The sequence below is a fragment of the Columba livia genome, chromosome 8 (assembly GCF_036013475.1).
Source record: "Columba livia isolate bColLiv1 breed racing homer chromosome 8, bColLiv1.pat.W.v2, whole genome shotgun sequence".
NCBI lineage: Eukaryota > Metazoa > Chordata > Aves > Columbiformes > Columbidae > Columba > Columba livia.
This window is the reverse complement of record NC_088609.1, coordinates 30,673,832-30,690,589: the sequence shown is the minus strand read 5'-3', so window position 1 is coordinate 30,690,589 and position 16,758 is coordinate 30,673,832. Positions and strand designations below refer to the sequence as shown.

Here is a 16,758-nt window from a genome sequence, read left to right as displayed (position 1 = left end):
AAATGTAGTTTTTTTGTACCTTTTACCGGGGCCGGACTCACGCAGGTGTGTGCAGCCTGCGCTAAGCGCAGCCATCCAGGTGCTGAGCCGATCCAACTTGGCTCACCCCGCCTGATGCGGGGGGGAAGGCCGGGGGGCGCGGGGTTGGGCAGGCGGCAGCGCTGCTCCTCCTCCTCCATCATCATCCACCTCCCCTTCTCCCCCCCAGCGGCGCCGGGCGCGCTGCAGCGGCCGCCCCGCACCGCCGGCGCGGCTCCCGCGGCCGCCCCGCGCCCATCATGGCTGCGAGCGCCGGGCCCCGAGCCCCCCGGCCCCTTCTCCTCCTCCTTCTCCTGGGCGGCTGCGGGGCCAGCCTGCCCCCGGAGCCGCCTCCACCCCCGCCGCCGAGCCCCGAGCCGCAGCCCCTGCCCGAGTCGGCTCTGCTGCAGCCCACCGTGCTACTGGCCATCATCGCCCGCAACGCCGCGCACACGCTGCCCCATTTCCTCGGCTGCATCGAGCGGCTGCGCTACCCCATGAGCAGGATCGCCCTCTGGTAAGGGAAGCGGGGCCGGGGGGTGATACGAGGCCGCCGGGTGCCCTCAGACCCCCGCGTTCCCCCCTGCTTGTGCCTGGCGGGGGGGCTCCGGCGGGGAGAGCGGGTGTTTTAGGGAGCGGAGAGCGAGGCTGTGCTGGGGAAGGGGGTGTCTCCGCTCCTCTGGCCGCCCCGTCCCGCTCTGCGGGGGCAGCACCGGGAGCCGGGGCTCGGGTACCGCTGCCCGACCGAGCCCGAGGGGAGGCGGCGGCAAAACCCGGTCGCAGCCCCCGCTGGTAGCCGGAGTTTGGGTCTCTGGGAAGGAGCTTGCCCACCCGGTGAGGGGTCCCCCCGACCCGCGTGTTCGGGGAAAAGGGTCCCAGGGCAGCCAGACGACTTTGCAGTGTGGGAGGGAGAGGAGTTTTCGGAGCGAAGCTGGCCCGAAGCCTGGGAACATTCACCGCCTTAGTATTTGTCTAAATCCACAGACGCGAAGGGCTCGGTGCGGCGAGCCGGGCTTTGCTCCCAGGCTGGTAAATACCGGGCTTTGTGGGGAGATGGTCGGGCTCTGGCAAGGCTGGAGAGCAGACAGGCCGGGGAGGTGCGGATGGGCATTGAAAAGGAGCATTGTTGTAAGGCTGTGGTCTGAAAGATGGACTCAAAGATGTATTCAGAAATCACAGCATGGGGGCAGCTGTGGCAATCAAATGTGTGTCCGCATGAAGGAATTAGGGCAATTTGGGAACTGGTCAATTTCCCTTTATTTCTAAAGGTAAAAAGCAAGACAAAAAAACCCACAAAAACAAGCAAAACCCCAAACTTTCCCCCTCAGTCTGACATAAATGGTGGGAGGAACAGGAATTGCTTGGAGGGACCCAAAAAAATTTTTAAGTATGGTAACTGTGTAAAATAAGAAATGAAGCTATAGGGCCAAATCCAAAGTTCACTGGAAGTCAGTGGGGAGATTCCTGTTAAAAAGTCAATAAAGTGGTTTTACTTTGTATAAAGGGATGTGGGGAGCACCTCTCTGGATGCCACATCACTGATACTAAAGTGTAATTAAGCAGACAGCACTGGATGTTTCTCTGTGCTTCAGGAACATGGCTGTTCTTTGAGTACTCTAAAGGTCTTTGCAGAAAATCAGTGGCTGATATAACCAGTGCATGGCTCCTTTTAGCCTTTTTTTTTTTCCATTTTGAATTTAGGACTCACAAAGCAAATTGTGGTATCAGCGTGAACATGGTGTACCACACGAATGTGGCTATGGAATTACAAGCTGGTGTATGGCAGCGGTTGAATGCCAATCTCATCTGTGTTGTGGGTCCATGACTCTGCTTTCATTTGTATCAGTAGAACTCTTGCTGGTTTGAATTTCATCTTAGCAGATGTGTGCAAGAATAGATATTGTCGAACCCTAAATATGGACTGTGATTCAGCTGAGCTTGGTGTCTATAAAATATGGTGAGAGTCGTAAATGTAGATCTGATCACCAGAGCAGGCTGAAATGCCTCTCACTGTAGAAATGCAGAATAAATCTGGCTTCTTTGTGAAGTCCTGCAGAGCACTGGTTGCCTCTATAACTATTTTAGTGTATTGCTTGTATTATCCTTACTTAAGGTCTCTGAAATATTGTTTGAAATTATTTGTGGGGACTGTTCATGAAGTAACAGTGTAAGATCATGTAAAATATGCTAAGATTCTTATATCAATCAATTTTTAAAAGGATTGCACAGACACAGGGCATGGTTAAGGCTCACATATGATATCCCTCTAGTTTCCTGAGAAAAGTGAAACGATACAATCAATTTCTGGAAGCATATTGCGTTTCAGATGTTGTGCCTGACAGAATTTTCAACAGATAATTTCCACGATGTAGCTGTGTCCCTGTGCCGTTGCGTAACTGGCATAGCTTGGTGCGAAGGGTTGTGAAGTGATGGTTGTCAGAGAGTCGTGTCCCTTCATTGGCACTTACATTCTGCTTCAAAGTATTAAGTCAACACTTTGAAATACACAAATGTAGGTCTCGAGAATTAAAAGTGAAACCACGTATAATCTCCTTAGCTCACCTATGCTCTCTGTATTGCTCAAGGGCTTAAATTCAGCAGCGGATTCCTCAAGCAGATTTCTGGGGTGGAAGTTTTATGAGTGACAGTAAAGACAGGTTAAGAGACAATAAGCGAGTTTGAACCAGACATTGAATTTTCTTTTCGTAACCTTCATCAACTAATCATCGTTAGCCTGATATACTGAGCAAAAGAGTTACACTGGGTGGTGTTGTACTCCCTTTCTTCCCTTTGGTCTTAATTCTGACTTTTTCAGTTGCTATGGTTGTGAGAAACCATGAAGGACTTGCTAGTGACTCGAGCAGGCTGTTTGGTAGGAGGCCAACTGGCGCCTTGTGACCCATGTTCTTTCAGTTAAACGCTTCCTTCCTTCCTCCCATTCCCCTCCAAGAATCGGGAAGCTGCACCCAAACTACCTCCTGGCCTCTGTTAACCCCGGCCACCTTTGTCTGGGAGATCAGCCCAGATTGCACTAATGACTTAATGGTGGGGATTTCTGTGATCAAAGCGCTTGAGGTGCTGGAGGGAGTTGAGAGAAGGGAAAGGTGTGGAGCACAAGTGTGATGGGAGCGGCTGAGGGACCTGGGGGGTTCAGCTGGAGAACAGGAGCTGAGGGGAGACCTTCTGATCTCTGAACTGCCTGAAAGGAGCTTGGAGCCAGGGGGGGTCGGGCTCTGCTCCCCAGGAACAAGCGCCAGGAGCAGAGGAAACGGCCTCAAGTTGCACCAGGGGAGGTTGAGGTTGGATGTGGGGAACAATTTCTTCCCCAAAGGGCTGTGGGGCATTGGAACAGGCTGCCCAGGGCAGTGCTGGAGTCACCATCCCTGGAGGGTTGGACAGACGGACATGAGGTTCTCAGGACATGGGGTAGCACCAGTGTTGGATTAATGGTTGGACTCGATGACCTTGAGGGTCTCTTCCAAACAAAATTATTTTATTACTCTGAAACAGTGCTCAGGTCTTTGTCCTGGCCCTGCTTAGCTTGCAAAGATAGACTTCGCCCTAGGCTGTGAGCCTTTGGTACTGGCCACCAAGGTGGGACCAGCAAAGACTCCTCACCTTCTCAGCAGAACCCAGCGTCTTTCCCTGCTCCTCAAGCTGGTGCTTGTTTAGCTGTGGAAGGGTAATGTTGGAGGTGACACTCGTCCCTTTGTGCATGGGAGGAAGGGGCCACAGCCCTCCCCGCAGGTTCTTGTGCAAAGCCTGGCCAGCGTTTGGCTCAAAAAAGTATGTAATATTATGAGAAGCAGGCTAGTGCCCAGCAACAGGAGAGAGCCTTAACAAAACATGGTTCTTGGACCCAAGTCAAGCTGTTTTTTTATCTAGGGAGTGTTCTAATACAGTCTTTGTGTGGCAGTGCTTGGTATGTTTGCTGAGTTGGGCCGAGCTGTTCTCAGGGCCATGTCAGTGACACTAAGCTGCAAACCCAGCCTAGCTGAGCTGGGGAACTTGGGCACGGTAGGAAGGCTTAGTGCAGTGTTTGCATTGGTTTTGGAGAACTGCGAAGGGAGGGAAAATGACCCAGAAGTTGCACGGTCGGCATGCCTCAGCTGTTTTTGGGTGGTTTCGGGTTCTTGTTTTGTTTTGAACATTAGCAATGTTTATTTGAGATCCATTAAATTATAGGTGAGGAATATTTGTTTTCCAGACAGGTTCATCTTAGCTGTAGTGGGGAAAGTAAAAGCATGTGTGTTCAGCAGTTTATCACACACTGGCTTACGCTTCCCTTAGCCTCAGGCTAGGTGATGGTATAGCAAAGAAAGTTGTCTGTAATTTCATCTTTAAATACCTGTTAGTTCATAGTTTGGTCTATCTTCTCTCTCATCTCTTACTAACCTGGGGATTAAGTGCCTGCATAAATGAGTTTGTGTTTGGAAGCAATAATTAGGTTCTTTTGTGCTTGAAAATCTGTGCCTGCTTTGCAAATTAGAGTATGCTTGTATTTCAGAAATGATAATGTGAACCATAGGTGAGACTGGTGGAAAGCTGGAATAAATCCCAGATGAGAGATCAGTGGATATACTGTAACACTGGCTCCAGTGAGCGAATAGTTTCAACTTAAAAGAACTAGTTGTAGCTGAAAATAGAAGCTGATGAGATCAGTATAATAATTATAACTTTCCTAATTATATATTGATAGTCGACAACTAGCCAATGGTACTTTATCTGAGCATTTTCTTATTCTTCAGTAGTTTACTTCTAAATGTGAAAATTTCTACGTAGAGGACAATTTCCTGTAGGACGCAGGGATCATTTGAAACTCTAATGGGTGTTATTACTCGCTGTGTATTGTTTCTGTCCTTGTTTCCATTTGGGCAACAAGGTCACTTTAGTCTTCAGGGTCAGTACTAATCACTTTGGAATGCTGAAGTTCCAGTCTGCCAGCTCTGGTGCTTCTGTCCACAGGTGGTTTGGATCTATTTAAAATTTACTCACCTGTGCTGTGGCTTCCACAGGACAATATTCAAACTTAACGTTTTGCTTGCCTTGTCGTTTAAACCTGTTGAATTTAGTTTCCCATTCATGTTTGTAGATATTTTAAATGTATTTAATATATAGCTTTAATAAGATAAAGTGGGGCTAAGAGCGAGATGGGACTTGCCCAGCCTTGGGGTTATGATTGATGTGATGATCCTGTTGTGCAAGATGTTGCGTAGAACCTTTCTTCCAAAGAACTTGCTTTTGGATGACTACATCAAAAGAAAGAATGGGAATAAAATACTTCCATTTCCTAGCTGGGGAAATTGGGGAAGAAAAGTTAAGTAACCTGCACAAGATTCTTGAATGTATTAAGACCAGAGATAGAATTCGTAACTGACTTTTCTTGAGTCGTCTTGCTGAGGTCACTTCTACGCTAAAGTGTGGTAAATTTACCGAAGAAACAGAAAACCAGGTCCCATCCCAATATCCATAATAACTTTTTTTTTTTGTCCTTTGGGTTTGTCTCCCTCATCTAATCCTGGCAAACTTAAGCTAATGACATCATGAAATTGTTCAGTAGAAACATTTGAAAGGAAGCTGAAAATTACTGCTGTGCCTCACTGAGGTCTGCATGGCAGGATTTAAAGTGCTTTTCAGCTAAAAACTTTGCAGGGAAACATGAAACATCATTTGTGTGCTGGCAAACATTTGCTGGGTAGCAGTAGTTTGTTCATTTTTCCTGCTGCGCTCACAAATTGCTGGAATCTGATGCCTTTTTTGTGTCATTAAGGAGCATCTTGCCCTACAGTTTTTGTTAAGGTCTTCTAGACCTGAATGTGAATATTTGGATCTTTCATAAAATGAATAAGGAGCCCTCCAGAGGTGAGAGGATTATACTGTAAAAATGGCATCTTGAAATGTGTAGGAATTCTGTAAGACTAGTGAATATACAACACTGTGTCTGCTTGAAGGTTGGGGCTTTGTTTGAGGTTTTTTGTGGGTGTCTTTTGTTTATTTGGGGTTTTTGTGTTTGTGGTTTGTTTATTTGTGGTGGTTTTTTTTCATTTTTGGTTTGTGGTGGGTTTTTGTTTGTTTTTTATTTGGGCTGCTATCGTTTGGCAACTACATTTTGAGACGGGTCTACCCTGTTACCTGTTTGTCTGTCACTTGCCTAATTGTCTCCCTGGTGCCTTGTAGTGCAGGTGCTGTGTTTAGAGATGAGATGCCAATAAAACAGAATCATGGAATCACTTTGATTGGGAGAGACCCTCAATATCATTGAGTCCAACCATTAACCTAATGCTGCCACTGAACTGTGTCCCTAAGAACCAAATCATATGTTGTCACAAAAAACCCAGCAGGATGGAGTTTGATATCAGAGCTGGTTGTTTATGATAAGCCTTTGGATGTTTGCAAAGATCAGGGAGAGCTAGTTTTTATTTTTATTTTTTATTATTGTTATTATTTTTAATATGGCATTCGTCAGCCAGTTAAGGTTGTGCCTGGTGGTGTTTCCTGAAGCCAAGTGTGGGGGGGTTGGGGGGCTGCTGTGGGAGTGAGTCAAAGGACCAGCTGCAACAATTGTTGGCTGTAAAGTGCTGGAGTTAATTTGCCCCTTAAAAAAAAAGGGCGATTTCACCTATACATTCCTGGCATATAAACTATTTCAGCTGCTTAACTGCTGGTCAAGCTGGAAGCAGGGATCAGTTAGGTCTGACCCAGGTGAAGTCTGTGTAGCTCCTGCTGTTGTTCTCTCTTTACAAGGACAAAAGCCTCTTCCCTTCCACAGTGTTTCTCCAACCATGGTGTCCCAGGGCCGATGGATATTGTAGAACGGTCGAGGTTGGAAGGCACCTCTGGAGGTTGTCTCCAAAGCAGGCGCAGCTGGAGCAGGCTGCACGGTGCCATTGCAGTTCAAGTGTTGAATATCTCCGGGGATGGAGACTCCACAACCTCTGGCCAACCTGTTCCAGGTGAGACAGTCACTGGCAAGGAGTGTTTTGGGAATTCTTACCAGCTGAGGGTGACTCTAGCAGGGTGGCAGACCTGTGGGTTGAAGACAAATTTGCGTGAAGACCGCTGTGCCAATTGCATTTTTATTTTTAATCCTTTCCATTTTGCATCTTCTTTCTGCTAAATTTAGCGTGTCATCTTTTCAGAAAGCTGCCTGATTGCTGCTAGTGAGACTCCTGGAGAAGATAGCCCAGATGTTTGAGCACAGCTGGAGTGTAGTTAGTTCCTGGGATGTACGGCCAGGGCCTGCCTTAGGAGAGGAAAACAAGGAGTTTTTGCTTGAGGGACTGGAGAGGGGCTAGCAGGGCAGGATGTATACTGAACCATAGATTTAAGGGTATTTTTTAATGTTTATATAAAGCATCACAACGCCTGCAATTATTTATCTGAGTCCCCCGGGACTGAAAGTCTTCACGTACTGGGTCAGGATGCTCTAAAAATAGATGTGTGACACACATGGTGTGCAGAACTTTGGAGCTGCTTGTTGCCAGCGCTCGCTGTTGTTCTTTGGTCCTGGGGGACTCCCTGACCGACCCATATGGGCAACAGTGGAATTTCCTTCCTGGGGGAGGATGTCTCAGGCTTAATATTATTTCAGTATATTTCTGTGCATTTAATTTCCTTTATTTTAGTGAAGCGTAGTGTACGTTGATGATGTTCATTGCCAAAGGTGGATGTGCACTTAATGGGGCCCACATGCATCAAAATTTCAGGCTAAAGATAGACAGGAATAAAAAGATGTGTTAGCCTTCTCTACAAGGTGGATTTTTGGCCATCTTCTGCCAGCTCCTTCAGACAGGCACGTGGCACTGCTAATAACTCATCAGTAAAGAAAAAAGGACCTTTATTTTAATGGGACAGCACAGTTTGCTGCACTTAGTGCCTGAATCCAGTTTTTAAACATAGAAATGATTGGTTTTGGTGATATCTATATCTGATGTCTTTGAACTTCAGTGCTTTTGTTACCATAGAATGGCTCAATTTTTCTTCCTGGAAAGAAAGGGGACCTAAAAAATACATGCTGATTTTAAACATTTGCCAGCTGGCTCTGAAACTGGTATGTGCTTTTAAATGGAGTTTAGTCACCAGAGTTTTCTGAGATAATATTTTGTAACGTGTTGATCCTCTTCTTGACAGATGTGGCACTGCTAAATAAATGGCTTAATTTTTGTACTAGAGGCTGAATAAGGAGTTTAGTTTTACTGCAGAGGGCTACAATGATGTTCATGCAGTATTTGTTATGTTGCTTTGCGAGATGTGATTGTTTATTTGAGATAAGTAAGACATCCTGGGAAATGAGACCTCCCAATTCGGGAGTGAAGGCTGGTATATCTCCTGCTTTCATTCTGACCAATTATTTACATAGTCAATATGCCTTCCCCTCTTACTAATATATAGCTATACCATTTGTTAAAACAGTATGACAAATACAATGTTGTTTTGGGATGGGAATGCTTTTTTGCCAGAGTTCTTGCTCCTTTTTTCCAGAGACTTTTGAAACACTGGCGCTGGTGAGAATGGCAGCTTCAGTGTTTTCCCTGATGCTGACAAGGTTGTGATACACAGAAATCAGCAGGTTTCTAACCATTTCTCTTTAATTCTGTCTGTATGCACTGATAGGAATAACAGACCTCTTCTAAAGATGAGGAGATCTTGATCTAGACCTGAAAATGCATTTAGCGTGAGGCTGGAGTTAATGAGAATCTAAATTAATGCTGAAGCAGAAGATAAGGGGAAGTCCATGTAAACTACAGTGCCACGGTAGGGCTCATATAAGCTCTTTCACATTTGTTGTTGAAGGCTTCAGCTCCAATAGGGATTGATTTAAAAATATATACATAAATATATACATATATATATCTTTTCCCCAATTATATATTTTTTTTTTCCTGTAAGGAGGAAAAATACATTTTTATTTCTAGGTGGGTTGGTTGGTTGTTCTTTCCCTGACAAGGTACAGGCTTCCCTTGGTTCTAAAAGGATTGTTTGCTTATTTTTGCTCTTTGATGAGGAAAGGTTCTGCATGGCTGCAGTCTGCTTTGAATTTTGCCCAGTGGCAAACACTAGGTTGCATTAAGCCTGAAGTGTTAGTTTGTATTATCCTGAAGCTGATAGCAGGTGGTTATCTCTTCAGTTAGCAGATTAGAATCTTGGTTTTGCTACTGGCTCAACAGCTGCTCTTAAAATGGATGCTGCATTGTACCTTTGGGGGTAGAAGAAGAATTTGAGGCTGTAGTTTTGAGTTATTCAGTATTTTTGATCATTTGTGTCCTTACGAGGTACTTTGGAAAACTGGAAGAAAAGGCTGTTTTCCAGCATTTGTGCTTTGAACTGCTAATTGTGGCATGGAAACTAAATGTTAAACCGCTAAATGCAAATACTTTGTTTGTTTGTTTGTTTTCTGTAATTTTTTAAATTGAATTATTCCCCACCAGGCTTCAGCGAAGTGAACTTAAGCAAGTTCCCCCATCAGACTGATGTACCCCCTGTGTCGTTATAGTAAAAAGCCATCTTGTGACAAGTCTTTAAAGGATGTTAATTAGGAAGCATGAGCTTTAGACAACCAAGAAAAGCGACAGGACACTTTTTCTGCTTCTATATTTCTAGCAGGCAAAGAGGAAGACGGTCTATGAAGTTTTGGAGCAAGACTTTTATCTCATTTAATCATCAGCATTTGTCAGTTTATATAAGGATGCAGGGATGTTATATCATCTTTGTATTAAAAACAATAAACCAACGCATTTAAGTGAGACGAAAAGATTAATGGAGAGGAGCCACCATGGTTTAATGTTTGCTGCAGAGAGGAGAACATGTGCAGAGCCTTGACCTTGGCTGCGCTGGCCCAGCCCCTGGCAGCTCTTTAGCTGTGCGGGGTTTGGTCCTTGGCCGCTTTATCTTGCTGCCTGCCTGCAGGGAAAGGCCTTTTCTTGAGTAGTTATGTCTCCCAGCTCAGCGTGAGAGGATAAATAAATGCGGCAACAGTAACACAGCCCATGGAGAGGAGTGATGGAGAGCGGGCTGGTGTACTAATTTGGGAATGTCTCAGGGTGGCTGGTTTTGGCGTGTGAAACCTATTTTTACGTGCGAAATCCCAGTATCCTGGGGTTTAACTGTGGATTTGCTACTCAGTGGAGTTTCAATGCTGGGTGGTGTATTCATGCTATTTAAGTTTACTGAGGGCTGTATTTTTGCTTTTGACATTTCTTCTTGAATGAACAGTGTCTGTTCTTGTAGTCTAACCAGAATTTGTAATTGACGCTATAACCCGTAAAAGCAGTGACAAAAAAATATTAGAGCTAAGTGAAGAGCACAGCAGTTATATGTATAAGTCACTACACTAGAATAGAAAGAATCCTCTCAAAAAAGACATATTGAAAGATGAAAAGTCAGAGTGGGAACTGTATGACCAGAGCAAAGGCTTGTGTTTTTATTTTCAAGAAGAGGAGGAGCCATACAATTTCTCACTTCTGCAGACTGAGGGTTTAAGAAGAATGCTGGTGTCTTCAGGAATTGGTGGCCTGTGTTTTTACTTCTCCTTAATTCTTGATGAGAATTGGCTAGAATTACTGGTAAGGGTTGGGAAAAGGGGGATTAAAGTGCCTGGTTTATTACTGGGTTCACCAGGACTTTGTTTAGTGTTGCTATATTATTGATATATTAGTATTGTGTTGGTGTTGGCCTCAAATGGATGAAGACGTGAGAAGGGAGAGGCTGGAAATTTGGCACTCTGGCAGCACAACAAGGCTCCTCACGCTTCATTGTCAGATTTGGTTGGGTTAGAAAAGAGTCAGTGTTGTATGTTCCAGTTTAGCATTGGGTTTGCCCCCTCGATGATGTTACACTCCAGGGAAAGGAGTTGAAGCACTGTGCTTGTTACACTAGTCTACATCAACCACAGTGATCAGAAGGGGGCAGAGTCATGGTTGCAGTACATATTTGGGAGAAAAAAACTTGAAGGGGGCAGTTTTAGGTGGCTTCCGGATAGATGAGGCTGTTGCTCATGACACAAGGCACATACATTGGTTCTTGATGTAGTTTTGGTTCCCTGGGCATGATTAGAGTTAGAGTTATTAATATGATCTGAGGAGAGGAAAATAAACCATGTAAAGTGCTGGCGTTATTGTTGTGTTGTGTCCTGGCTGTGAGAAGTAAGAAATGCGTTGGTGTCCACAGGGGGCTGTACCTTATGTTCAGTTTTCTGTAGACTCATCCCCTGGCTATGGTTAAGGTTAGCCCCTAGAGATGGGGTGGGTTTAAGGTTTAGGAAAAAAAGATTCAAGTCTATTTGCCCTGCTTAGGGTCCAATCTTTTAGGGATTAGTCCCTGATATCAGTTATGGCAAGGTTTAATGTTTGGGAAAAATGTTGCTTTGGATCAATGTATTCTGTTTGCTTTTTTTTTTGTGAGAATTTGTCCTGCAGGAATAACTGAAATTAGGATTGGTGTTAGGAGTTAGAAGAGAGCTTGAAAAGGTACAAAAACCAGAGGCGGAGTTCAAATTTTCTCTAGAAATACCCATTGACTGGGATGGGGGTGAGGGATTGATGCTCTGTGAGAAGTGCTGCCACGGCCGGCACTGGAACTGGTACTTGGGTTTGGAAATCCAGCTCTTCACAAAATACGTTTATTGCTGAATTGTGCAGGGCCCACAGGGTTAGGCGGGAGGCTGTTGCCATTCGGGGATGCTGCCTTGGGCTCTGATTGACTTTAGGGATTGCTCCACTGTGTACCAGCAGGATTATGAGCAGGTCAGGGCATTACATATGTGCTTGGGGAACGTGGAGTTTCAAGGCTGTTGAATTCAAGAAGGCTTGTGGGCTTGGCAAGGAGTCTGTGGTCAGCAGGAGGGCAACACCGTGTGGTCTTTTATATGGTACAGCTTATCCCTTATTTCTGATTATAGTGAGGAAATACAACAGTTCAGGCCCTCGGGTCACTGCGGGATTCCACTGCTCCTGCTGAGTTAAGAGGATTGTTAGGGAGGGACCGAAGTCTTGTGCCCTTCTTTTACAGTTTACAGAGTGTTCCAGTGTCTTGAATACGTTTATGACAAATTCCAAACAAATCCTAGTTTGAGAGTCCAGTCCGGATGCTGGAGTCTACAAGCCTTTCTACTTATTTTAGTTCTGCATTTGTCAGTACAGTGTGTTCTTTTCCCAGTGGGTCTGCTAGTGAAAATTGAGGCTAGTGTTTGAGACACTTGCAGGTCCTGCAAAACCCAGCCCTAAGAGATGGGGAAAGAGTTGGTGTCTGTGGATAGTGGTGTATTCTTTTCCCATGTACGAAAGGGACCCCTGTGTCGCACAGCTGGAATAGCTTGGGGCTTCGCTTTCAGGTTTTTAACTAAGTATTCAAGAACTGCTTTTACTGATGGGTTGTACAGGCTTGAAAAACAGGAGAAGGAGTCGTGTCAATACGGCCCAATGTCTGGTAATCTCTTTTATTGTGGAAATGATCTCTCGGTGAGGATTTGACTTTGTTACATCTTGGGAGTGGAAGGTGTTGAGAACCCCAGTTACTTCTGACCTGTGCAGTTCCTGCAGATGTAGAAAAGGGGCTTATATTGGTGGAGCATGTGCATTATGATCTTCTATTATAAAGTGTTCCTCCGGGGTTGAACTGGGTGTTTTGGGGGCGTTGTGGTGAGATTTGGAAATCTGAATTTGCTGCTGGATTCTGTGTGGCCGGCAGAGCTGGGAAGAGGGTTGTGTTGACTTGGGTGCATTGCATTTTATTCTCTGTCAGTGGATTTGTGGAGTTTCTGGTAATAATTTTACTAGAGTTAATGCCTGGAACTCCATAGCTTCTATAGTTTGGCTGGGCTCTGTCTTCTTTGGTGCCTTCAGATGAAAATGGGATGTTGGTAGAGGTGAATTCCTTCTGTTCCCTTTTGCTGCATGGAACAGCCTTTGTCAAGGTTAGGATTTGGGAGTGTCAAGCTGCTATATACTGAGATAGGAGCAGATTAGGCCAGGGGTTGGAACAGGCTTAGGCCTGACCTTTTCTTTGCAAAGTAAAAGGCTTGAAATTTCCTTGGGCCTAGGATGAAACGGGTCAGTCCTGGTTGGGAAGAGGCACCAGCGCAACCAGTTCTTGTAACCAAGCAAGGGAACAACAGAGCAGTAGACCAGCACTATGCTCATTTTTCCCAGTCTTATGCCATTAGATTTATTTGACTCGCTCGCGTAAATCAGTTTCTGGATGCTGCCGGTGTTTGCTCCAAACGATACATCCTTCTTCAGTAGGAGGTTCTGGATGGAGTTTCCATTCAGTTGGCTCTGAGATGATGTCTCCTCCAGGGTTCTGGAGGAGCCTACCCAGACTCTTCTAAATAGGTTAACAGAGAATAATAATTGCTTTTGGGCCTGTTGCCTCTTCAAATATTTTTTTCCTCTGGCTCTGGATGTCAGAGACTTTGGTTATACTCATTTTTCAAAACACTAATTTGAAATAAGTTCAGTGTGTGTGACTGGAATATGAAAATGTCACTGCTGCTCAATACCTTCTCTTAATTTATGATTTTTAAAAAGGATTTAGTTTTACTTAAAGCAGGGTTTAAATGCAAATTATTATTGTTAAGTCATGGAACGGGTTTGTGGCACTTTTTTAATCACTCCTAGCACACACTCACTCCCCCTCCCTCCAGCTTTATTTCTCACACAAACAAGTCAGTTGTTGCTTCCCCAAAACCCCTTGTCAATGAGTTGTTATTTCAGACTGGTGAGCTCACAGCTGTCTGCTGGCAGAGCTCAGCTCTGACTTCATGCAAGCTGAGGCTATTGCCAGGACTTTTTGCCTCATACCTGAGCCTTGAAGGAAGCTCTGTTTCACAGAACAAGAACCAAACACCTATTGGTGGTGTTTCCAGAAGCCTTGATTATGAACATTGCATATGTTTTTATATATGTGCTGCAAATTTAAGGGGGAAAGAGTATGTGTCCAGAGCTAGACTGGGGCGGGTCTAAATCACAAATGATAACGAGCGTAAATTCAGCGTACCACATAGGAAGCGTGCTGAGGAGAAGCGGGGTTCAAGTCTCAATTATTTTTACCTCTCCAAGAGTGTGAGGTCTCTCTAATTGCATATTACATCTAACAGTATTAATCACCCGCCTGACAAATCCAACCAGCTCCTGTTGCTGCTGCAGAATATGTGGCCAAGTTGGTTACTACATGTAGGTTTTTGGGACAGCCCACAGATAAAGAAAAACATCTGGTTATGACAGTTCAGGCACACAGCTGGACCAAAACTCCAGCCTTTTCTGCTCAGGAGGTTGTATTTCTTCCAGATCTACTAAACCAAAAAAGTCATATTTCTTCCAGGTCTCTTGAACAGACAACACAGATGGAGCTAAAAAGCTGTGCTAACTCTGGCATAGAAATTAAGAATATACTTAAAAGAAACCAACTAAGGAGCCAAAGAAACTGAGATTTCAGCTTGTTAGATCTTATATCAGGTGATGTGATCTGAATAAGTTAATGAAATACTTTAAAACAGAAGTCCTAGCCAACTGTTCCAGGGCAGAACTATTAAGTTCACGCTGCAATGGTCTGTGAGGTGTCTGCTGCCTGTCTCGGGGCGTTTGGAGCCTGAGAAACAGGAGCTGCAGCCTCCCGCCAGTGCCTGCTCTGTTGGGCCTCCCCGGTGCATGTCTAAGAGAGCAGAATGGTTTTCTCAAATGAGACAGACTCAGTCTCTCCCTTTCTCCATGAGGAAATCAACCGATGACCTGTATTTCATTTATTTAAGAAATCCCTCTAGTGGCCAGTTACTTTGGTGACACATTGTCTGGTTGCAGCTGATCTTGCACATCAGTTGCTGCTGTCAGATGGATTTCAGATGAAACTCGTGATGAATTATTTGAAGGTCTTCAGAAAATGAGCCTAAGAGAGTTTCAGATGAAAACAAGATAAAAAAAAAAAAAGGGTTGGTGTTTTTGTTTGGTTGGTTTTGAGTGGCAAGCAGGTGATGCTAAAATCTTTTGCTCATTCATAGGAACATGAAGTGTTGCTTTGTCTGTGGTCTGCAGTAGGTCAGATTAAATGACCTGTGATGGATTTGTCAGTTATTCCAAAACCCCAGTTTTACAACCTTTGAAATTGCCTGAAAGCCCTGGGGAGCTCAAACATCCATGCATGGGAACGGTGCTGTCCCTGTGGGGACAGGCACATCTGATGCCTGCAGATGGCTGTGGGTCTCTTCTCTGCTGAGGTTATAAAGCACTTTATCTTGTGCACTTCATCCACTGGCAGTGGATGTATTTCAGCTGTGAATCTTTCCTGTTGGAGGTGGCATAGCTGGGAACCAGGCTCTGCAAAATAAAGAAAATATCTATTTTTATGGGGCTTCCAGTTACCCAGGACAGTGGTTACTGAGGTTAAACGCCCATCTCTTCTCTTTATTTACATCCAAGCAATGAAAGGGAAAGAATTAGCTATCAAACTATGCATTCGCAGCCAGGATTAAACCTTAAATATTTAAAATGAATTGTGCATTTGCATTCTTCTCCATGTGCAGTTACCACACTTGCTGATGCAGCCTGCTTGGCTCTCTCCGGAATTTGCACCTCTCCAGTGATGCTTCCCAAAACCCCCAAAGAGGGCAGACCAGCGGAAGTGAGAATTGCACTGTTGTGTCCTGTAAGGGGGACAATCCCATACTTTAAATGTCACTTTTTTCTTTTCCCCTCAGTTGGGGATGAGAAATGCACACAGCACAGAAGGCTGCAGAGCTATTGACTTACAAGAGAAATGTTGAGAACTCACTGTTTTTCTTTCTCTTCTCTTTAGAGTTCAAACAACCATTGATGCAGCACCAGTTTTCCATCAGTTTGAGTCCCGAGTCGGTTTTTTCCGGGAGAAAATGTGTTCTGACTCTGGCAGCTGCAGCGTCACATGTGTTCACCAAGCAGTAGCCATGTGTCCCTCACATATGTGCCCATGTCTGCTCTGGAGGAGCCATGTGGGTTCCTGTGCGCCTTAGCGAAACATGAGATCGCAAATGAAAGGGATTCAGGGTCGGAAATTTGAGCTAGCCTCAAGTATTTGGGATTTAAAACCAGAAATGCTTTGCTTACGTGTAGCTCCGTTCAGTGATGAGGTTGTTTGTGTAGTGTTAATTCAGATGCCCGTGTTATTCTGTGCTGTTGTCTGTATGAGAAGACAGAAAAACCTTGTGGTTTTTTTCCACCTGAGTGCTGAGTTAGGCAGGAAAAACAGAGGTTTAACCGCCTGGTTTGACAGCTTGTTTAGAAGCACACCCTTCAAAATACAAAAAGATGAAAGGCAGTTAATAAACCAACGCAGAATCACATCCCTTTGTGATTTGCACCTGTGTGGACTGGAGCTGGGGAGGGATCACCACATCAGCAAAGGAAGCAGTCTGTTGAGCAAGGAACTCAGCAGACAGGGGCCTAATATCGAATTTTGGGACACTACAGCAGTATTAAGTCATATTTAGCACCGTGGAAGCTGGAGGCTGGGCCTCAGCTCCTGCGCAAAGTTCATCTTCTTGTTTCTCAAAAGTGTGTGCAAAGTATTTCTAATGCTGGAGGTGTTTTGGGGTTGGTTTATTTATTTTTATCCAATACGAGTGCTTCAGTGATTTAAAAAATAAATCTAGAACCACATCTCCAAAAACTCAGGGTATTTGTTTTGGTTTTTTTTCCAGTGATGAAGGCAAAATACTTGAACAGGAAAAGAGGCTTTGCCTTTGAGCTTTTGAGAGTTTCTTAACAGCAACGCGGA

General features: G+C 44.8%; 1 protein-coding gene across 3 annotated transcripts in view; it reads left to right on the top strand.

Annotated features, from left to right (window-relative positions):
* The first annotated feature begins 205 nt into the window (after window positions 1–205).
* Window positions 206–16,758, top strand: part of COLGALT2 (collagen beta(1-O)galactosyltransferase 2) — a 50,528-nt gene continuing 33,975 nt past the window's right edge. The window contains exon 1 of one of the 3 annotated variants that reach the window (XM_065072762.1): window positions 206–535. In XM_065072762.1, the coding sequence (XP_064928834.1) occupies window positions 279–535 (257 nt within the window). In that variant the 5' untranslated portion in view covers window positions 206–278. Of the gene's footprint in view, window positions 536–6,793; window positions 6,972–16,758 lie in introns of those variants that run through there. The other 2 variants (XM_065072765.1, XM_065072763.1) reach the window with 2 other exon arrangements.